This window comes from Heteronotia binoei, chromosome 6, assembly GCF_032191835.1.
Source record: "Heteronotia binoei isolate CCM8104 ecotype False Entrance Well chromosome 6, APGP_CSIRO_Hbin_v1, whole genome shotgun sequence".
Taxonomy (NCBI): domain Eukaryota; kingdom Metazoa; phylum Chordata; class Lepidosauria; order Squamata; family Gekkonidae; genus Heteronotia; species Heteronotia binoei.
The window spans coordinates 121,393,876-121,417,461 of record NC_083228.1 but is presented as its reverse complement, the minus strand read 5'-3'; the positions used below and the strand labels follow the sequence as shown (position 1 = coordinate 121,417,461).

Below are 23,586 nucleotides of genomic sequence, written 5' to 3'. Positions count from 1 at the left end.
ATATAAAAACCAGTTAGTTAAGTTAAAATACATAGTTTAAGTTACATTATATATATATCTGGCAGCAATAAAACTGTTCTGGTGCTGGTTCTGCCAGTTTAGATAATATTATAGATGGCGGTTCTTTGTTCTAGCAGCTCAGCAGTCGATATCGTTATAAGCTTGTCTAAAAAGGGCGGTCTTGCAGGCCCTGCGGAACTGATCGAGGCTCCGCAGGGCCCGCACTTCCTCCGGGAGCTGGTTCCACAGTGCAGGAGCCGCAACTGAAAAGGCCCGTGCTCTGGTGTTTTGGAGTTTGACCTCTCTCGGCCCAGGGATGGTCATTTTATTTTTACATGTGGCTCCCAAGCCACAGTTTGGCCACTCCAATTGCTGCAGTGCTTTAGAATTGAGTTTCCATGGAGAACTTGCAGCTGGCCTGTGTTTTGCAAGACCCTGTGGCAATCACATGTTCAATGGGATATGTATTTCGGGTCTTTCTCTCTCTCTGCCAGATCTTCCTCCTAGCTCCAGGCTATATAAGAGCTGACAGCCAAGAGCACTTTAGCTCTTGCCCCGTAGCTCATGCCTCTGGGCCAGCTTCAAAATGTTACCTTGTAAGAAAGGGGTGGGGCAGAGACTCAGAGGCCAAACTCACTTCTATCTAGATTGCATCAATCCCGAGTCCTCCTGACAACTGGCTCCATGCCACACTCTTCTAACACACTTCCTCCAAAACTGACACGGGCAGCAGTCACACATACTCAATGTGCACTTTCCAACTGGATCTTGCCAGTTCACACAGTAAAATCCAGTTGGAGCGTTGATTGAAAGTGCATTATTGGATGTGTTGAATTGCCGCTATAAACTGTTTCTTTCCCTATTTTGCCCACATCTTTCCTTTGCTTTGTGCTCTGCCCAAGTTGCTCTGTTGTGGGGGCCTCATTTCTGTCTGTCTTCCTTTGCCATGTTGCCCGCTATGACTGGAGCAGCTACTGCCCGTCGGGGCCAGCCCTAGACTGTCTGGCACTCTAGACGAGACTATCCTCTGGTGCCCGCCCTGCATTGATAATGTCACTAAGTCACATGGGGGCAGCCAATTTGGTGCTCCCCAGAAGCCTGGTGCCCTAGGCGATCAATAGAAAACCAGCAACCCACTTCCCTTTGTATCCTCTGATGTCTAATATTCTTGTTACCAAAAAGTGCAAGGAAGACCGTGTTATTCTTCATATGAAATATCCCAGGTTGCGATCCAAAGCACATCTTTAGAGCCATCCTAGTTATACTGACTGAAGCAAGTCCAGTGGTTTATTTTAATATATGTCGAAAGATAGCAGTGGCACAGTCCTCCTGCACAACCCCCCCCTGGGGCTGTTTCCACACATTATTCCAAGGCAACCTCAGTTTAGCACCCAGGTTTTCACTCAAGAAGGAGGTACCAGACAGTCCCAGATGGGGATAGCCCCGGTTAGCCCCATCTCATTGGATCAGAGGGAAAGCAGGGCTCACTCTGGTTAGGACTGGGATGGGAGTAGGGCCTGCCCTACCACTAGGCAAACTAGACAATTGCCTAGGGTGCCAGCCTTCTGAGGGCACCAGATTGGGTGCCCCCCATGTGACTCGGAGATGTTAGCAGTGCAGGGGGGGGGCACCAGAAATTAGCCTTGCTTAGGGTGTCAGAGAGTCTAGGGCCGGCCCTGGATGGGAGACTAGGGCTGTGATCACACGCACACAATAATGCACTTTCAATCCACTTCCCGACTGGATTTTACTGTGTGAACTGGCAAAACCCAGTTGGAAAGTGCATGGAAAGTGTGTGATTGCAGCTTAGGATGGAAACCCAGGGTTGCTATGCAGAGGCAGGCCGTGGCAAACCACCTCTGACCGTTTCTTGCCTCGAAAACCCTCCAGGGGTCCCTATAAAGTCAGCTGTCACCACTGTTCCCTCTCAGCTGCAGAGTCTTGTGAGCAACAATTCTACTTTGTGAGCTACCGGCATTGAAGCTGGGAGCTGCCGCATCAATGAGTGTGCTCTGGGGTCCTCCTTCCTGAGCTAAAACAAAAACGGGTGAGCTGGAGGCTCACAATCTGTGCGCTGGCTCACGCTAACTCAGCTTCGAGGGAACACTGGCTTTGATATGAGGGCACCAAAACATACCCCAACAAAAGAGGGTCTCACCATGAGAACCGTGGCGTCCCCGTCCCCCTCCCGAATCAACCTCTCCACATTTACTGGCATGTCAAGAATCTCAGCCAGCCTCACAGGGCTCTTGGGAATGAGCAAGGAAGATAGGAGAGAAACCTGGCCAAAACATACACACACACGCTGCAAGTCCATCAGCGTGTCCCTTCGGGGCGCAATGCGACTCTCTGGCGAAAGCGGTAGCAAAGCTCTCCTCCTCGGCACGAACGGCTCTCGATTGCGCCCTTGGGGAGCAACCGCGGCAGCAGCAGGAGAGGCCTGGCGCCCTTCCATTCGGCCGCCGCCTGGGTTCCGGCGGGGACGGGGGAAAGGAGGACCTGCCAGCCGCAGGCCCCGGTGGGCTTAACACCAGCGCGGCACGCCATCTACCGGCCGGTCGCCGCAAGCACACGCCCCCAGCAACATCCTCGCTTGCAGCAGCAGCAGGGAAAAGAAAGGAGCGGTTTTGTGCGACGCGTGTACAACTTTGGTCTTTCCCGCCCTAGAGCGCCGTCCCTTAGGCAGGGCTTGCCCCAAATCCCTCCCCGGCTTTGCACTTTTGCATCTTTCTCACCTGCACCCCGCTGCCGCCGCCCGGTCTTTCTTTCCCTCGCGGGCTTTGTCGCCCAAAGGGAAGAAGAGGGGGAAAGAAGAAGGTGCGCCGCGGTGGGAAAGAGGGGGGAAGAAGAAGCTTCGTCTCCGGACCTGCGCTCAGGCCGGCGCGGGCCTGCAGAGAGCCATCCGTTTCCCAGATTACTTGTATTTAATACACAATGCATCATCAAAGAAATCCCTCATCCTGACAGGAAGAAAATAGAACAGCTCATAGCTCGAGCTGCTCCAATTTATGGCTAAATTTAAAACGCGGTGGGGAGGAGAGATGGAGGAAGAAGAGGAGGAGGAGAGCCACAGAGCGCCGGCACGGGGGGGGGACGGGGGGCTCAAATCAGTGAGAGCGGGATCTGGGATGCGCAGGGGGTTCCCAGGCTCTGCGGGTTTCCTGGGACACCTTCTCCTCTTGGGGGAGAAAAAGGTGGGGGGGGGCCTTGCTCCCTTTGCAACCTCGGGATCGTTTGCTGCGCCGCCCTCCGCCTCCCCCCTCCCCGCCCTGGAACAATAGCCATTATCTGAACTAACAGTTCAGTGTCACAGATAACAGGCCCGGGAGACGAATCCATCATCATCTTTTGTCACTTTCTTCGGCGGCTCCCGACGATCTCCCCCCCACACACCCCTTTCCCTTCCCTTCCTCAATCTATAGAATGAGCCTTGGGTTTGCGCGTTGGCAAAGCCGAGCAGCGGCCCTTTGGATCCGACGCTGCTGACAGATGGGAAAGTCCAGGTCCCTTTCTGGGAGCTGCGTGCGCCGACCGCTGTGGGTTGGGTGGGGGCAGAGCCGTGCGCCTAAGCTCGCCAGGCCCCCTTTCGTGGGCAGAGCCCATTTTCGTCCGCGTAACGGCAACGCCGCTCGCGTTTGTTTCGAGGGCTCCGGAGCTGGGCCGCTTCACTCGCTGGCGCGCCACTTTCTCGGGAACCCGTTGCTCCGGCTTACCGCTTCGCATCCGGGATCGTGGCGTGTCCGACGCCGCTCTAAGAGGGCAGCGTCGTCAGGCTAATGAATGTGGAGGGGAGGAAGCGAGCAGATCCGGCCCTAAATTAATCCCGAGCTCTATATCCCACTTTCAGACACCCATGCATGGCAAACGTAGATAAATCGACGTTTCCCCTTTCCTGTTCTTTCAATGCTGCTTTATTTAACGAATGCATCTCCCAAAAAAAGTGTGGGGCTCCGCACCGGCTCCTTTGAGGCAGTCATTTCCGAAAGAGGGAAAGAAACATGCCTTTGTAGGGTTGCATCAGCTACCTGTCCCAGAAATGTGCGAGCAACAATCTCATAACCCAAAGGGTTCTTCCAGGGATGTTATTTGTTGCTCGTATTCACACACACCCCCTCTCTCCCTCTGTTTTGTTTTTAGAAAAGTTTTATGAATATTTTTGAAAAACCGCGCCCAGGGAAGGCCATTCGCTGGGGTTGCTATCTGGGTGGAAAAAAAGCTATAATGAAACACCGATCGGCAAAGTGTAACCTTCTATTCATCTGTCTTTTCGCCTGGAGGCGGGAAAAATATACACTCACTCTGGGCGTTTGTGTGTGTGTGTGTGTGTGTGTGTATATATAAAACTACACAAACATACTTTAGGTCGCACGCCATCCATTTGGCATTGGATTTTTTTTTGTAAAGTTATTAACATTCTCAATTTCATCTCAATTCGTTGTTGCTACCGTTGTTTCTTTTTTAATTTTAAAAAAGCTGCTGATTTGTGTAAAGCTCCCCTTAAATAAACATTTCCATAGATCAAGTGTGTGTGCGGGAGAGAGAGAGAGACGCAAAATAAAACAGGAGTCCACTTTTTAAAGCCAGATGAGGCGCGCCCGAGGAGGGGGGGGGGCATCTCTCCCAGCCACCCTCCTCCCGTCTTCACCCTTTTCTGGGAAAAAGCAAAAAAAACCGGGGGGGGGGGTGATTGAGGGGAACTCCCCCCCAAACAGCCCCCCCAGCAGCGAGATCTCCCCAGTGGCCGTGGGCGGCTTGCGTGGCCTGGAAGGGCCCCCGGGGCAAGGGGACAGGCGCATCCGTAATCAGGCTGGCCGGGCTGGGGACTTCTGCCGGGGCGACCTTCTGGTGACCTCTCTCGCCCGAGGAGGCTGCTGTCACTTTAAGACTGGCCTGAAAGAGGAGAGCCCCTGTCTGGCTTCCGATCGGCAGGCGAAAGGGAGAGGGAGAGGTGGGGAGGGGAGGGGGAGATACCTCGGCTTCTCGGCGCCCCCACACACACACCTCCTCGCCCCCTTCGCCTGCTGGGGCTCCCTCTCTCCAGCCCACCTCCCCCCCTCTCCTCTCCACGGCTGGCCGGAGAAAGCCTTCTTCTCATTAAAGAGACAGTGCCTTAGCAAATAGAAACGCCCGGGCTTCCTTGCGGGTTGCGAGGCTGGAGAGGAGGCAGGGAGGGAGGGGAAGGACGGGGCGAGGAGCAGGGGGCGCGGGGCTTGGGCCGGGAGGGGAGGGGAGGGGAAGGCTCGCCCCTTCTTCTTCTCTCCCTCGAGGGTCTGCGATCGGGACGAGAGACAGGGCTTTGAAGAGGCGTGCACCCCGTCCGCGGGCGGGGGGGGGGGAAGGCTGTAGCCTCTCTGGGCTGACCCACACGCTCTGTGATCAAGCAGCGGAGAGAAGAGCAAAAGGAAGTTTTTTTCCCCCCTCCTCCCCCGCAGAACTTTTTTTTTTTCCTCGACGCAACTCGCACACACACGCCGCCAACCCCCCAAGCAGCCGGAGGGCAAGCGAGGCGAGGGGGGAAAGACATTAACACGCCATCTCCCCCAATCAATGGGGGACAATTAAAGCCGCCGCCGCGCCTCTTCTGGCCCCCGCCCCGTCGCAGCATCAGCACCAGCGAGATCTCTTCTCTCGAGAGGGGGGGAGCAAGGATGGGGGGAGAGGCGCTCTCCTAGCAGCCCCCCCCTCCCCCGCCGCCCGAGGAGCCCAGGAAGTTTTCAAGCGAGTAAAGTTCGTCTCTCCCCCCCCCCCCCCCGCCGCCCTCCCGCCCCCCACCAAATGCCGGAGAAGGAAATCGGAGGCTGGGAGAGGCAAGTCAGGAAGCCGAGCCTGCGGGACTCCGCCAGGTTGCTGCGGCGGGGCCACTCTTCTTCTGGCGGAGCGGGGCGGCCAAGGAGCCCGGGGGGGCGGGCGGGCGGGCGGGCGGGGGCGGCGCTGGAGGATCGCGGCTCCTTGAGATGAGCCTGGCGAGCGCTTGAAGGATTGATCGCCTCGGAGGATTGCTGCTGCTGCTGCTTTTTGCGACACCCCTTTCCAAGTTTTGCCCAGCGATTTCCCCAACGCCACCAGCCCAAAGACTTTTTTTTTTTTATCATTATCGTTATTGTGTTTTGGGGAGGAGAAGCGGCGGACCCGATGAGTCGAGCGAGGCAAGGTAAGAGGAGCCAGCCGGCGCCAGACGATAGCAAAAGCCCAACTAGTCATAACAACAACAACACCCCCCCCCCCCAAGTGCGCGTGGCCACTTTCCCCTCTCGCTCCCTCCCTCGCTCCCGGCCTCCCTCCCTCGCTTCTCTGCCTGGGTCCCCCTGGAGGTTTCACGCAGGCGACCGGGACTGACCTGACTCTTGACGCCTCCCCCCTCCAATTCCAAATCGCCCCAAAGTCCCTGACCCCCAGCCTGAGCGCGCGACCCTCTCTGGGGCTGGGGACGCAAAGCGGGGAGAGGCGCGTGCGTGTCCCGGGGAGGGGGCGGCCGGTCCATCTGTCCCGGAAAGGTGTCTCGGCGTCGGATCCTGAATCCTGCCGGTGCAAGTCCGTTTAGATAGGGGGTCTCAGGTATTTGGCCAAATTAGTAAATTTGGAGGGGGGGGGGGTCAGAGAGAAAGAACAGAGAAGCTGCAACTACGAGTTCCTTTCATTATTGCTGCAATTCTTCTTAAAACAAAGGCACCGAACGGTAGCCGCCGCTGACACCGTTGGTCCTTGTAACTTTTCGCTGTAAGCGAATCGGAGCTGGGCGAAAGTCAAGGCTCGGAAACTTTCGCCTGCTTGGATTCTCCAGCCGGAGAGAACCCGGGACGGCTTTCACATCGAAACTTCTGAGCCATCGCCATGCGTTAGGACGCACACACAGACAGACGCGGCCCCCGCGCACACGGAACCGTCCCTGACATCAGGCTGGGTGGGAGAGAAGGGAAAGTGAAACGCTCTGGGGGAAAAAAAAAATCACTTTCCTAACTGCACCCCCCCCCCCCTCGGCCGAAATCGCAACCAAAACTGCTTGGAGCCCAGCAGTTCCAAAGAAAGGCGGTGGGGGAGGTGTGGGTGGGCGACGAAGACGAACCCCTGGACTTGAACTTTACACTTCAATGGCTGGATTAATGCACCGGTGACACTTGGAGTCCGAACGGAAGTGAACGAGAGCACGAATTATATAAAGGCTTGAAGCCTCAGACTGTTTTTTTTTTCCTTCCCTGCTCTCCACGTGTCTCTCCCCCCCCCTCCAATTTTCCAGGATTGATTAATATACCTTCTGGACCTTGAATGGAGATCTCTTAGGAAATTCTTGGAGAGGGAAAGGGGTGGGGTGGGGGTCAAAGGCTTCAAGTCCCTGACCCACCCTGCTTATTTTCCTCTTAAATTCGGAGAAGGGCCCAAACCAAAACCGATCAGCTCTGGCTTGTTTTCTTTGCTATATGTCAGACTTCTAATACCCTTTTAAAAATATTATATCTATTTTAATGTTGTGTTTGTTTTTCTTTGGTGACCTTGGCCGGTTGATGAGGTTAGGCGGGTTAAGGGGTAGTTTCACCCTGTGAGGTGGGGGAGTCGCTTATGGGCTGCACAAACTCCCAGGTCAACTTTCCTTCTGATGAATCGTGAAGTCAGTCCCTGGAATGTTCACACAGTTTGCATTATGTGGAGACTCCAAACTCCCGGGTAATCTAATGAAATTGACTTCGAAGTGATTTTTCCTCCGGCTCACCTTCCCCCCCTCCCACACCATTCAAGCAGCAAATAAAACAAAAATGGAAGGCATTTTTCGTTTGCTCTTGAAAGTGCAGCTGATTAACAAAATTTTAAAAAAGGCTTTTAAAAATATATACCTCTTGCTTTTTTGTCTTTCCCTGTGCCCTTTGAAAGCGTTTCAGGGGAGTGAATGATCTAATAATGGGGTTGGGTAATTTACCTGAACTCTGTATTATGGAAATGCACCTTTTACTTGAACCTTCAGGTGGATCTTGATAAAGCAGGGTTCAACCCCCCCCCCCCAATTCATTTAATTCCTGATTTTGAGTTGGTAGAACAGATTGTTTAGTCTTACATAGGCAACTTCCTTTAGGTTTTCATTAACCAAAATGGTAAACAGTACCCAGATGTTTAAGGTGTTCAACATGGATGCCAAAAGTTATCTGGAGATACACTCAAGTTCTTTTTTTTTTTTGGAAGAATTTTACTCTTCTCTCTCTTTCCTTTTTACACACATATGTGACAGTTATGAAGAATTTTTGGAAGAATTTTACTCTTCTCTCTCTTTCCTTTTTACACACATATGTGACAGTTATGAAAGTTCCCAATACTAACCAATTAATGTGTTTTCTATGCACATTATTGTGATAAGATTGTGATAATGATGCATGAGTATAACAACATACATTTCTCATAGTATTCATATAGCATGTTCTTTTCAACGCAACACGAAGCCGGTTTGTTCGTTATCCGCATAACCAAAACGTTTTAGAGGCACTTGCGAAGCAGTGCCATGTTTTGAACAAGTGTTTGTGTTTTATTTTATTTATTTTCTTTGATGTGGCATAAAAAGGGACCCATTATTATTATCCAAACGCTGCAATTTGCTCTGATTAAGGAGGCATGAGTTGAGTATTGCATGTGAATGGGATAAACAGAACATTAAGGGAAAGATTAATACCTTGAAACCTAAACTTTATTTAGTGGGTAGAATTTTGAAAGGGAAAAGCCTCATTAATCAGAGTGCGCACATTCACTCGCAAAGTGCTAAAAGACTACACATATGAAATGCCTTTATTCCCTGATAAAAACTTCACATTTTATGAAAACAGTTAAAATTGTAATTATTTTATGCATAGCGGAAAAGCCACTTGTTTGCTTTATTGAGACATTCAAATCGTTCATTCTGCAGCTTTTTAAAGAAAACATATATGGAGAAATATATTCTGGGGAGGGTACACTTAACGCAGATTGATGGTCACTTTAATTAGCAGGCTTGTTTGATCTTCAGGGCTTTTTTTTTTAATCTTATTGGAGAAACATGTTTTGCCACAAAACAAACTTGAGCCATTTGATTATTTGAAAGGCTATGATTTATCTTTTCGTAAACGTGGCACCACAAGGCCCCCCTGACCAACCCCCAACAATTTATTGTTTTGTATTCTTTTCTTTCTAGATCTTGGATGAGTATTACAATGTGAAATTCTGCATTGATGCCAGTCAGCCAGATGTAGGAAACTGGCTGAAGTATATCAGATTTGCTGGATGCTATACACAGCCAAACCTTGTTGCATGTCAAATAAGCAATCAGGTATGTAGCGGACATTTTCCGGGCTTACTTTTAAGAGCTTTATGATGTCCTTGGGAGAATATCAAAATAGCAGCCAACCAGTGTGGTCTGTTTGCTATATAAAACACAGAACTATAAAGCAGAACAGAGAGGGCTGTTAATATTTTTTAAAACATACCAAGAGGTGGATTTCTCCTATTCCCCCCCCAATTGGTTATCCTTTTTATACCTTTTATATCCAGAATGAGATATATTCTAAATATCTTCATAGCTCTCTGCAATACATCCTCTCATATTTGCAAGCTTGTTTTAAATAGGATGTGATTCTCAGTTTAAAACTTCAATGAAACACTATTTGTTTAAAAATGTCAATGAGGAATGGTGAAAAATGCCATCTCCAATATATTCCATGTGTCAGTTTCCTATGGATATTCAAGCCTGTTTTTCCAGTCGTTGCATTTATTAACATTTCCTTTCTGAAAATTATTACCCTTTTTTCCTTAATAATTTACAGCAGCATTAGAAAGTCCCATTTGTAAAGGAATGGGATACTTCTTCTGTTTGCTTTTAAAACCACTTTTGGGATGGAGCTAGAGAAATTGCAGAGGGGTTTTTCGCTTGGGAAATGACCTCACGCTGCTTTCCTTCTCTGTGCACCGATTTGTGAATATGACCTTGACTTGTAAATATCATACAAATACATTGATGGGAACTTTTAAAGTTAAGGGAGCTCAGTTAAAGATATGAGGGTCACTGATTATAAGCAACCATACCATAGCATGTGGAAGCTGCCAGAGCAGTGATGGATGCATTTTCCTTTTTGTGCATTAATTGTTTCATATTAATAAAAGCATAGCTGTTAATCATTATAACCATCTTTGCCCCCCTTTCACCCTATAATTAAATCAACTGGGTTTTAAAGATTATGTTTAGCTATTTTACATGATGGGGGGCGGAGGGGAGACCCGCAAAGCTTCAACTAGAAACCACTGTTTTCAGTCTAATTCTTTTCATCTCTATATTCAGTTTCATGCTCTCTGATATTTGCAGCATTTCCCTGTGTTTATCTCAAGCGAGATAGCTGGCGATTGCAAAGCTAAATTAAACAAGCTACATTTTAAAAGAAAAATAAAAATGGTGGCCAGGTATCTTTCCAGCACTGACCTTTTAAAGCTCCGTGTTTAACATATCGAGCAAACAGAGGTATCGGGCCCTATTGGTTGTTCCCCCCACCCCACCCTTTGTCAAGCACATGGTTCAAGTAAAGAAGTAATAAAGGCCATTAGCAAATGAAATATACATTCCTAAAGTTGCAGTCTGGTTGGTAAAGAAAAATGATCCATCCTGAGATTGTGCAGCTGCTTGCAGAAAGGAAATGACAGCGTTGTGCTCAATTTATTTTTACATATAGTAAAGCTTGGCTTGGGGGTGGAGGGGGGGGAGAGAGTAAATTTTAGTAAATAGATCCAAGTGGATTTAAGGGAGAAAATAGCTCAGAGGCTACCTCTTGACATTGTTCTAAAAATAATGGTGCGTATGTCAGATGGAAAGAGAAATACATTTGGAAAAGGCAAACGTTCGCTCAAAATGTATGCATGCTGTTTGGAACGACCATTGGGGAAATTGTTACTTTTTTAATGTTTACATTTTTTACATTTGGTAATGGCACCTTCACTCCTGCCAACATGCTTTTTTTTTTTTTTTAAAAGAAGTCACTGGAGATTTATGTATTTTTGTACCACTCTGTGCTGTTTGCAGCTCCATATTTATGTAACTGATTGTTCTTCAATTCTGTAAACCAAAAAATTAGATGGCTTTTATGGAGAGCAGGACCCAAAGTATGCCAGGAGCAACAAAAACAGACAGTTTCTCTGTAAACTGTCAACACACAAGCATTCACAGATTTTGCTTACATAGCATAGATTGGAAACTACCAATGTTGACTGGAAGTTTTACTTCGAAGTAAAACATGCTTCAGGTCAGGAGTACATGGTGGTCAATGTCATGTCATGGCGCGAAACTGAGTTACTTTCCTTGTGGTTAGCTCTTCCTACAGTATTCTAGTCTAAACTTGGGAGAGGTGACAGTAAACTAAGAGAGATCAAACTGGAATTGACATTGTGTACTCAAATGCGTCTGTGTATACACAGTAATGATGGCAGAGTTGAGCTGGAAAGGGTGTGTTCTTTCTTGGAGTGATACATATGGGTGTGATTTTTGTCTGTGTCATAGGTATTCCTGCCCACTGCCCTAATAATACGATCCTAAGTGGAGTTACCACCCTTCTAAAGCCACTGAAATCAGTGGGTTTCGAAAGGTGGTATCTGTGTTTAGGATTGCACTGTAAATTGGCATTCAGATTGAGGGAATGCACCCGGACTTTGCAGACTCCTAGAAGAAGATTAATTTGTATTTCAGGAAGGCCCAGTGGAGCTTAGTTATGTAACAGTTGTGCTAACATAAGGTAAACACAACTGATTGGAAGTGTTTGCCATCTCTGTTGTTTCACTCTTTCTTTATAAGGATTAAGGGCAAATGAGTCCTGCACATCACATAATTGAACGCCCACATTGACTGAGATGTTATTAACTGCCGGGACCAGGGACAGAGATACTTGATCAGTAGTGACTTGTGTTAACCTCTAATTACCTCCGCTCACCTGTAAAATTCACAAACACCGAAGGGGAGCTGCTGCTGCCTGCCTGATGAACTAAAGGTGTGAACTCACCTTTAGAGTGCTGGGAAGGAAAGGCAAGCACGAGCTCCGTGTCTCCATGCTCTGTGAGCTAGCCAAGATGTTCAGCAAAGCCTTGTATCATTGAATGGCCAGAGAAAGAAAACAACTTTTGTTGTTGTCTATTCTTAAGCCCCCCCCCCCTTTTTTTTTTTTGGCAAAACCGCTCCCTTCCACTGTCACTTCTCCCCCTCAATTTCTTGTCTAAGGTCAGATTTCATCACTTTGGATCAACTCTACAAAAGGCCCAAGTTCCTTCTTATTTACTATATAAATAAGCCTTACTAAGATGTACAGCTCAGGAATAATGGGATGCAGTCAAAACATGTATACCGAGAGCTGCTCAGGTTTCATTTGATTGGAAGCGGAGAAGGGCTTTTTAAGACCGGTTGGGGATAGCTTCTCTCCCTGCCTAAAGTTGATCTAGAATTTCTCAGCGTTGTCCTATTATCTCCTGTCGTGTTTAATAAGTCTTAAAAGCGTGTAATTCAAAATGTTTGCAAATAATGAATTCCAAATATCAGTCTCTCGCTTGCTTCCACCCTCCCAACTTACACCAGAGTTACCAGCATTCCTTAGCACTCTAAGGGATCTTGTCACCCAAGTTTCAATGGAATGCAGTTTGCACTATAAAATCCGTTTGGACTTGATGGCAGCTTTAGCAAACTTGCTAGAAGTTTCTTATTTTGAGCTGGGAGAGGCCTGTGTCTGCCTTTGTGTACCCTCCGGTGCATTTGATACCTGGTCTGTCCATCTCCACCGATATATGTCCTAGTTGTTGATCTGTAATAACTTTGCTTCTGCTGTGAGAGCATATACTTCACATCGCTCTTCTTGGTAGATAGAATGTGTATTCTTCAATAATGGCTGCAGGTATTTTATTGGCATATTCTGAATTTTAAGATTTGGAAAACTGGAGTATTGAAGATCCAGGCTCAGGAAGAAGGTATACCTTTGTAGCAATCTAATTGTGAGGGGAGGAAAGATGCACTTTCCAGATGGCAGTGGCGAAGTGTATATTGTTTTATGTTAAGGTGTTTGGAATTCTCATGGGAAGCAAGGCTATAAGCACACCTCATAGAAGCTGGCCACTTAGACTGCTTTGCAGTACATCAGCAATTTTTTTTTCATTAGCTGTAAAACAAGTGTACCTGTTTTGATCCAGCACATCATAGGGTACCTGTGACGTGGATGGTTAACATCTGAAAGTGCAGGCAAAAAGGAACTCAAAACTAAAGCTGACTGAAATGGGAAAAACTAATTGCAGCAAAGAATGTTGAGGAGCTCGATCCTCTGCGCATTTACACTGAAGCAAGTGCCACTCAATTTAGTGGGTCTTATTCCTACATAAGGAAAGATAGTGTCACAATTGTGTCAGACTAGTTTAGAAGACAGTTCTGTGCTCCGTGGGCACATAAAGTAGACCATCATCTTAAAAATAAAACAAACATAAACAGAGCATTGCACTTTTTAGGTATTAAAGTTGTGTGTATTTCTTCTTATGATAGAGAATTATTAAAATACCATTATCAGAACTAGAATATTGTAACAATTTTCTCTTGCTTGTATTACAAAATTGACAGAACTACTAAAGAAGCAAGGATTTCAACAAGGGAAATCAGAACCCTGTTTGATGATGAACCTAAACCAGTAAAAATACTATCTGAACCATTTATATTCTTCTGGAAATCATCTTAGTTTGAGCATGGTTTCAGTTCACATACTGTAATTTTTAAAAACTGAAATGTATTTTGTAAACTAAGCTTCTTCAAATCTTTTAAAAACCAATGTAGTTAGAAATTTCCCCTCTCTCCGTCCTCTACAGAGTTCATAAGCATTTCTAAAGTTTTAAAATGCTTTTGTGCTCTCTCCCACACATATAGAGTCAATTTAATTTTTTTAACTTTTTGATATTGAAGTTAAACTTGGGAACAGGTGATCAGTAAGCTTATATTTATTGCCCCTGAAGACCATCAAGTTCTAATCATATTAAACCTCTTCTGCAAATTTAAGAAGTAAAGAAGTGCTTGGATTTAAGAAGACTTAAACCCCAGTCCTAGACATATTTACCTGGATGTCAGTGCTGTTGACTTTAATGGCATTTACTGGTACATTGTAGCTCAAATCTAAAACACAGTTAAGTAGTTCAAATCCAAAACACAGTTAAACTCTGGTTTAGGACTGGAAAGCAAACTGGCTGGATTTGAGTCGACTGGTTTAACTCATTTGTGAGTTTGGCTGAGGGCTGACTGCTAGACAGGGCTACTTCATTTGGTGAGCTTACTCAGGAGTAAGTAGAGTTTGTCTTTCAACACCCCCTTCCTCCCAAGCAGTACGCTGAACAATAACCTGGAGAATAACATGTTTGCCCCTTTCCTTGAAGCATTTGGAGTCTCCAAATGCTTCAAGGGAAGGGGCAAACTTGTTACTGGGGGTTGCATTTTGCTAGCCCATATACTTTACAGACATCTGTGTCGCTGAGCAAGTAAAAAATCATTTGAATGAGGGGTGGGCAACAAGAAGACTCAAAGCTCCACCTGGCCCACTATGCCCCCAGGCCAGAGAGTCATGTGCTATCAGAATATGGAGGCACTCCCAGAAGCCACGTAAGAAATGTTTTCCAGACACGGGCTGGCTTTTGTCCTCAGGCTTTGCATTGCCCATCCTTGGTCCTGTCCTGAGATGGCCTAAAAGAGGGGAAGGAGTTTAGCTGAAATCTGAAATTGCTGGAACTCTTGCCAGCACTCACTGAGAGACGTAGCCAGTTAGCCTTTAAGAGGCACAGTCAGACAAGCATGCCGTTCCCTCTAAGTGAAAAGAAATTTGTTGATGGGAGATTATCAAATAATCTTTGCAAGCATTTAAGAAATAATGGAGAGGATTAACGATGCCTATGGTGAAAATGCTAAGCTGTAATTCACTTAGTGGTTTCTGCCAACTCTCTCTCTCTCTCTCTCTCCTTTTAAAAATGGCTACCGCTGCCTGCCTGATGAACTAATGATTGGTTACTTAATAAAGCCTTTCAATAATACTTCACAACTGAATGTCTGCTTTGGAGACTTTGGCTTTCATTCCACCATTCCGCAGGTGGACAGGGGTCTTCATCACTGTGAGCTTAGACACAAATGGAGTTCAGTGGCATGAGGTGTTTGCCAGACTTCTCAGATTGTCAGTGTGGTCATGGTGATGGAAAAGGTCACCCTGCAGGGATGGCGGTCTCACCACCTTAGGATTGAGGTGTATAATAATAATTAAGTGCCATCAAGGTAGAACCAACATGTAGTGATGCCATGAAGTTCCACCTCATGGGTGAGCCAAGGTGGCGTGCCATTGTGTACCTCTGCATAGCAACCCCGGTCTTCCTTGGTGGCCCATTTAAGTACTAACCACGGCCAACCCTGCTTCGCTCCCGGCTAAGTCTGGGCTATTTATGCTACTGCTGAGGTAAGTGGACTGTTTGAAAGGTGGGGTAGAGGAGTTAAGGACAGAATTAAAGACAGAGCAAGAGGTAGAGAAGCATTGGAGGTAGAGAATTATTGGAGACCTCCCTCTGTGAATGTCTAGAAAAACTGTGCCATTGATCATGTGTTTAGGCTTTTCATAAACTTTAAAATTCTCAAAGAAAGAAAAAATATGGTGGGTTTTTTTTTTTTAAAAAAACACCTCAGTAGATGTGATCAGGTTGTTTTTACTTATTTTTAAAATGTCTATATTGCCTTCCCAAATGCATTGCCCAAGGCATTAACAAATAGAGCCAGTGTTGGGTAATGGATAGCGTGTTTTTCTTGGACGGAGGATCAAATCCCCTCTCCTGCCCACAAAGTTCACTCCAAGAGCTCAGTCCAGCCGTTGTTTCTTCGCCTAACCTACTTCAAAGAACCAATGTGAGGTCAGAATGGGATCACGCCATGCCTGCCATTTGAACAGCACCATCCTAAGCAGAGTTACACCCTTATAAACCCATTGACTTCCATGGTTCCAGAATGGTATAACTCTGCTTAGGGTGGTGCCGCACTTGCTATAGACAAACGCAGGAAAAGAATGTGTATAAGGGGGTATTAAATCAAAGAGGAGCAGCAGCAGAGAAAAAGAAAATCTTGCCCCCCCCTACCCCCAATTACTGTATGGCCATGATTAGATTAGCATTGTTCCAGTAAATGAATCTGGCAATCAGTTTTAAACACCTGGACCTTGGATACATGAAAGCCCACCTCTTCAATCAACCCAAAGCGTTTCCTTGGTTGCCACACTTCTATGCGGTCTGAAAAAAGGAAGGGCCTATAGAGAGGTGTTCTGGTGGCTGTTTTGCAACTTGGCAGATCTTTGGAAAAGATCCTCCCACACAAACACACAAGTTCAGAGGAAAGTTGTGGAACTTTAAAGACAAAGATGCTTTATTCCAGCAGAGCTCCCTTCTTCAGGCGGAATACAGGGGCTCTTCACTAGGCTGAACTTTAATGCAAGATGAATAAAGAATTGGGCTCTAGACCATTAAAAATATGCTGGAACAAAGTTGTTGTTAAAGTGCCACAAAAAAAGCCTTGCAACAGACAGACTTGGCTACCTCTCTGGAAGCTTTTTTCCAGAAACTTTCAATACCATTTTTTTTGGGGGGGGGGTGAAGTTATATTGGAGCAGTTGTCATCTGTTTCCATATATAGTTTTTATACTTTTTAACTGAGTATTCTATCTTGCTGGTTTTATAGCGTTGAGTTTTTTTTTAAAAGTGCAGCCAGGCCTTGGATTAGAAATTGAAATAAATATTGATGTCTGAGTGCGCTGTGTTCACCAAGCACACTCGGGACTGGGTGTTGTGTAAAGGTGGTGCATTCTTGGGGCATTGTTAGTGCTGATCTGTTCCATGCAACATTTTGTCTTTGTAAAAAGCAAAAGGGTTCCATGTCTCTTGCTATGATTCCTCTGGCATAAGGCATAGTGCAGACGCAGCCTAATTTGATTAGGCTCGTGGAGCTGGAACATGCCATGGAAGTTGCTAGAAGAAATGGTATGGGCTTCAGTCTCCAGGGCAGATGTATCTTGCTGTTTGTTGCCTGGTCTTTAAGAACAGGAGAGTTGCCTTCTTGGGTGAGAACAAGATCCTTCCAGTCCAGCTTTTTGTAGCCAGCTGATTAGATGCCTCTAAGAAGTTCATTAACAGGTGATGGACTGGATCCCCCTGGTTTATGTGCTGGCCAAGAACAGAGAAAAGCTCCCTCGGATCACACCAATAATATTATGGTAGGGATCATGGGACCTTCATGGGCAAAAGCCATGTGAGATGTGGACTGTAGTAAGGAGGAGAATTCAGTGAGAGTAAGTATAAAAAGCTGCCAGGATACAACCCATCGTCTTTGGAAAACGTTGTGGGGGAAATTAGTATGGGAAGAACAAAATCTGGAATTGGAATATCCTAACTGGGGACCTGACAAAAGAAGTGGTACCCAATCACACTGGATCTTGGAAGCTAATAAAAAGGTTGGTCCTGGTTAGCCCTTGGACGGGAGACCACCAAGGGACTCCAGGGTTGCTGTGCAGAGGCAGGCAACGGCAAGCCACCTTTGAATGTCCCTTGCCTTGAAAACCATACAAAGCCACCCTAAGCTGGCTCTAACTTGATGCCACTTCCACAACTACCACAGACTTGCCTCAGCTATTCACAGTAGAATATGTCTACTTCTATACATGTCCTACAAACAGATGTTGTTCAGTCTGTTCATTACAAATGGCTTTGAATTCATCCCCTGATGTTAATAATGGAAATGAACTTGGCTGACAGAAAAGTGTCATGCAGGGAAACGCATTTCTGGAGGTAGACAGCAAAAGTTAAGGGTCAGAAGCCCCCCACATATATAATGTTTTGTTTTGTTTTTTATAATCTGCCCTCCTTCTAACAAGGCAATAGACTTGTCTGTTTGCCCCTGCAGGTGCCAGGTTACCATGGTACCTAGAAATTTCATTGCAGTACTTAGTATTTTCAGTCGTTATTTTATTGTAGTGTTTCTTGGTGATTCTCAGAAGTACAAAGCTTATTTATCATTTCACATCAGATGTATGATATTACATCTTTTTGATTACTTTTTGATGTATGATATTACAATATGTGTGCATGAAATTCTTGCCACTGCTTCCTTATGTGTTAACTTCACACCATTCAGTGGTCACAGATGAATTCATTTATTAACCCCTTGGTTTCTGTACTGACTCAAATATTCAATTAAATTGAACTTCTTAAAGTAATCCGGGCGGGTAGCTGTGTGGCTCTGAAGCAACAGAACAAAGTTTGAGTCCAGTGGCACCTTTAAGACCAACAAAGTTTGATTCTGGATATAAGCTTTTGTCTGTGTGCACACTAGGGATGGGCATGAGCCCCCAAAAAATTGGTTTGGTTGGGAGTGGCCACCAAACCAAATCCTGAATTGAGCCAAAAGGCCCTGAACTGAACCTGTGAGTTTGGTTCCCCCTTTCAGCCATTCTCCCTGTCTGCTTCCTTCCACTTTGAAGCAGGGGGAAATGAAACAGATGGGTTTAATGGCTCACAGCCATTTAAACCTAACAGCTGATGGGTGAACCATCAAGCAGGTGGAAGCAAAACCCACTGGTGAAATGCCTCACAGCCACAGAAACCTAACAGGTCAGCTGTGGACCCATATTAGGTTTAAATGGCCTAAACAGCCAAACCAGACAAAACTCTGGTAAATATTCAGGGAAGGTGCCTTCCCCGAACATTGGTTCAGTTTGTGCTGAATTTTGTGCCAATTCCTAATGCACACTTCTTCAGATACATTGAAACAGACTTCCTCAAGCCTTACATATGGCTAGATAGAAGGTGGGGTGGTGGGGGTTGCCCTTCCTGACAACGACCCCCCCACCATCCTCTCTCTACTCATATGTAAAGGATGAGGAAGTCTGTTTCAGTCTATCTGAAGAAGTGTGCATACATACAAAAGTTGATACCCAGAATTAAACTTTAGTTGGTCCTAAATGATAAAATTAGGCTAGAGTGAGAGGTTAGCTTTTTGTTGTGATGAAGACAAGCAGGTTACTCCATATTTGTTTGTATACTACAACACTTTTGCCATAGCTTTAAGAAAATTACAAGAAATGATGAATGGTTTAGAATTATGCTCTGTGGTAGCAATACTTAGAAGATGGTGGTGGTGGAAAGTGCTATCAAGTCACACCCAATTTATGGTGACCCCATAGGGTATTTAAAGCCAGAGATGTTCAGAGGTGGTTTGCCGTTGCTCGCCTGCATGTTACAACCCTGGTATTGCTTGGTAGTGTCCCATCCAAATACTAACCAGGGTTGACCCTGCTTAGCTTTCAAGTTCTGACTAGATCAGGCTAATACAATCACTAAAGGACAAAACTCTGAAAATGAAGCTGGCTTCTAAATTTTGGGGCTGACTTGTAGAGCCAAAGAAAATTTGTGAGGCCTTGCACAAGGGGACGAATGTATGACTCTTTCCTTCTGCCTGGTGTCCTGAACTGAATCACATAAACATATCAGAGCAGCTATTAATTCTGGGAGGGGGAAAAGATATATCCTTGTCTCCATCTGCTTACCATGGAGTTAATTCCAGCTTGAGAGAAAGTCAGAGATTTAAATGTGTGTGGGGGGAGCTTAAACAGCTTCTTCCCCAAGTTTCCAGGGGGTTGCTTTGAAGTAGAAATCAACCATCCAGAGGAAGATCCTGTTCACAGAAGATCTAATTTGGTCCTTCCGGAAAGCCTGTGCAGACAGGCCTCTGGGTTTTATTGACATTTGTTGTTTGTGATCTGTTCCATATAGCTTAGGGTGTGTTTAGTTAGTGAATATACTGTTCCATTTATTTTGATTTTGCGTGTGTACCTAGAGTGAGCTGTTTCTTGATAAGTACTTCCGCTTTTAATCCTCCATCTCTCACTTGGGAAATTAAGGCTTTGGCTCAGCCCTCAACATTTACCTAATCAGCTAAAGTGGTTAACACTATTCCATTGGAGGTGCCTGTTAATTGTCCTCCAACACAACCTGGCGATAGTGATAACTTGCAGTCTGAAGGACCCCTTGGTCTCTTGAATTTCTTCCTTTGTCCTTTATCCATCAAAGGAAGATCTAAGACAGAGACAGGAAGAGAGTGGGAACCCCATTTGGTTCAGTCAGTGGGGGGCATTAATGGTTCCTTCTCTTGCCCTCCTTTTGTTCCTTTCTACATTCTGAGGTATTTGTTGGGGGGAGTGGTTAAAAAGTTGGACTAGAATCAAGGAGATCTGGATTCATATCCCCATCTCTGTCATCAGGGCTTTTTTTGCAGCAGGAACTCCTTTGCATATTAGGCCACACACCCCTGATGTAGCCAATCCTCCTGGAGCTTACAGTAGGCCCTGTACTAAGAGCCCTGTAAGCTCTTGGAGGATTGGCTACATCAGGAGTGTGTGGCCTAATATGTAAAGGCGTTCCTGCTATAAATAAGCCCTGTCTGTTATGAAGGTCACTGGGTGACCTTGGGCTAGTCCCCCTCTCTCATCCTAACCTACCTCTCATGGTTGTTGTTGTGAGGATAAATGTGGAAGAGGGTCGACAAACAGACACTGCCCTGAACTCTTTGGAGTATACAGCAGAATAAAAAACAAACTGAATGATAATAAATAAAGTGTAGCAAAGGAGCAGCATGGGAGATAATTAGGTCACCAGTTAGCTAGTTCGGGCCAAGTTGGACTATCGTTGCAGTCCTTGCAGTAGGATACCATTTTGACTGCTCAAGGCTGCTAGAATATATGTGGACTATTTTGCGCAGTCCCATTTTCTTCAGTATTCACTTCCTAGTCACCTAATGATAGATCTGGAGGACAGCTTGTTCCAAAAGACAGTCTAATTTCCCACTGCACAGAAGCCGGCTTCTTCCTGTCCAAGGTCACAAAGTGTGAAATGGGCCTTGCCTTAAGAGACATCAAGCACCTTCTCAGCTTAGTTTAATTTTGGCGTTTGAATGAGCACAGAGGTAGAATATTCATACGGTTAATCTTCTCTCCTCCTCATCTGCTGTTGAGTGCATTAAGGTCAGTGTTGATTTTTATTTTATGTTAATTTTCTTATTTACTTATAACCCAATTTGGTACTCCATGGGAGTTTTATGATCCATTGATGATCTGGTGAGAATCATCTTATGACTTTTTAAAAAAACAACAACAACCTTCCAGCTTCATTTGTGCTATCTGTGCACCTGTGTACAATTTGTTAGCAAAGAATAAAAAGCAGAAGACAATATTTTTTTTGAAAAATCATTTGAATGTATATCATGGTCTGTGCAATGTTTCCTCTAAGCTGCAGGGTCTTGTGAGCAAAAATTCTACTTTGTGAGCTACTGGCATTGAAGTGGTGAGCTACTAGCATTAAAGCTGTGAGCTACTGCATAAATTATTGTGCTTTGGGGGTCATTCTTCCTGAGCTGAGACAAAAATGTGTGAGCTGGAGGCTAAAAATCTATGAGCTAGCTCACTCTAACTCAGCTTAGAGGGAACAGTGGGTCTGTGTAAGTTTATACATTTGTTTTACAAACACCGGGTATGTTTTAAAAAGTTACTCAGTACATGCAAATACTCTTAACAGCCTGGGAGAGGACAGTTTGGTGTAGTGGTTAAGTGTGCGGACTCTTATCTGGGAGAACCGGGTTTGATTCCCCACTCCTCCACTTGCACCTGCTGGAATGGCCTTGGGTCAGCCATAGCTCTGGCAGAAGTTGTCCTTGAAAGGGCAGCTGCTGGGAGAGCCCTCTCCAGCCTCACCCACCTCACAGGGTGTTTGTTGTGGGGGAGGAAGGTAAAGGAGATTGTGAGCCGCTCTGAGACTCTTCGGAGTGGAGGGCGGGATATAAATCCAATATCTTCTTCTTCTTCTGTCAGGGGTTGCCAGCATAGTTTTTAACTTGGACATAGTGGTTCCCTGATTTCCTTGTCTCAGAATGGTTAAACTTACTGAAAAATTCATTTAAGGCTACAGTTGAATACCCATTTATGTGCATACATGGGGTGTCCCACATAAGTTCAGTGGGATATGGGTCTAAGTTTGAAGTGCTGGTCACATCAAATTCAGTGAGCATGGGACTAGTTACTTGGAAAAAGGTGCAGTCCACTTATGATCCTATCTGTATACTCTTCTTGGGTCCTGGATGACAGGTACATTAGGTCCGAGAGATGAGTCCTCGTTACAGCAAGTAAGAGGCTGTGAGACAGATTTTTGTATTCTGGCTTGTGAACTGGAGAGACATACGGAGAAAGGGCTGCCTGTGGTGTGCTGAACCATTCTTTGCATAAGGACAAAGCAGGCCACTATGGCCAGAGTCCAACCTGGCATTCTTAGCAAAATAAGTTAGATTGCCTGTTTTGTTTTGTTTTTTTAAATCTATGATCAAATTAGATTCAGGTGGGTAGCCGTGTGGGTCTGAAGCAGCAGAACAGAGTTTGAGTCCAGTGGCACCTTTAAGACCAACTAAGTTTTATTCTGAGTATAAACTTTCATGTGGTCTTAAAGGTGCCACTGGACTCGAACTTTGTTCAGCTATGATCAAAGTTGGTAAAAAGGACCAAGGTGTTAAGACATCCAGTCATCTTGCACTATAACCCAGATAAGATCCATTCCGTTTTAAGACCATATGGGCTTTACACTTTGGGATATAAGCCTTTACACTATTACGCTATTATGCATTGCACTCCCACCGATCAAAAGAACAAATCTTGCACTGGAAATGAGAGTAGCTGAAAGAGGGGAAATATGGGTGTTATAAATTCAAACAAAAGCCTATGGTTTTATATATTTATGGCACTGGGCATGATGAATGTGTATTCGACACTAATGGCTTCACGCATTTCATTAAAAAGCAGGGGGAGGATTCTGTCGATGGTGGGGATAAAAGGGCTACTTTCTAAAAGCAGCAAAGAATTTTAAAGCTGCCCTACCCTTACTTTATATAATGGTAACAGCAGTCACCTTTCTGAACACATGTCTTCTGCTTTTGTCTCCATGAAGTAGACGTCTGCCACTGTCCTGGAGAGGCTATTTGCTGAAAAATTTGAGTTTGGCAGTACCACAGTCCCTGAGGAACTCTTTATCACTGTATCACGTGTTCCGAGGATGATGTCTGGTCTCTAATCTAAGCCTCATTGAAGTCTGTCTCCAGCATTTATGATGTTTCTGGTCTCGAGCCTTCCATGAAGTCACATGCTCTGAATCTAATCCTGGATGTATGTTTGCTCAGGAGTGATGGCTCAGTTGGTAGAGCATCTGCATTCCATGTAGAAGGCTTCTGGTTTAGTCTTTGGCATCTCAACATAAAAGGATCAAATGAAAGATCCTGGAGAACTGCTGCCAGAATAGACAGCACTGACCTTGGTAGACCAGGAGCTGAAGGATAGCTTCAAGTCTGTTCAGTGGTAAAGCAAAGCACTTGTGAAACACACATGGAAGCTGTCTTAGATTGAATCAGATCATTGGTGTATCAAGTCAGTATTTGCTCAACTGTCAGCAGCTCTCCGAGCTTTCACCTCACGTCGTATTAACTGGAGATGCTGGCGATTTAACCTGGCATCTTCTGCATACCAAGCAGATGCTCTATCA

General features: G+C 45.7%; 1 protein-coding gene across 12 annotated transcripts in view; it reads left to right on the top strand.

Moving 5' to 3' along the window:
* Positions 1-23,586, top strand: part of MECOM (MDS1 and EVI1 complex locus) — a 740,730-nt gene that overhangs the window by 644,102 nt on the left and 73,042 nt on the right. For all 12 annotated transcript variants that reach the window (XM_060242463.1, XM_060242462.1, XM_060242466.1 and 9 more), the window contains exon 3: positions 9,146-9,280. In XM_060242463.1, coding sequence (XP_060098446.1) covers positions 9,146-9,280 — 135 coding nt within the window. The remainder of the gene's footprint in view (positions 1-9,145; positions 9,281-23,586) is intronic.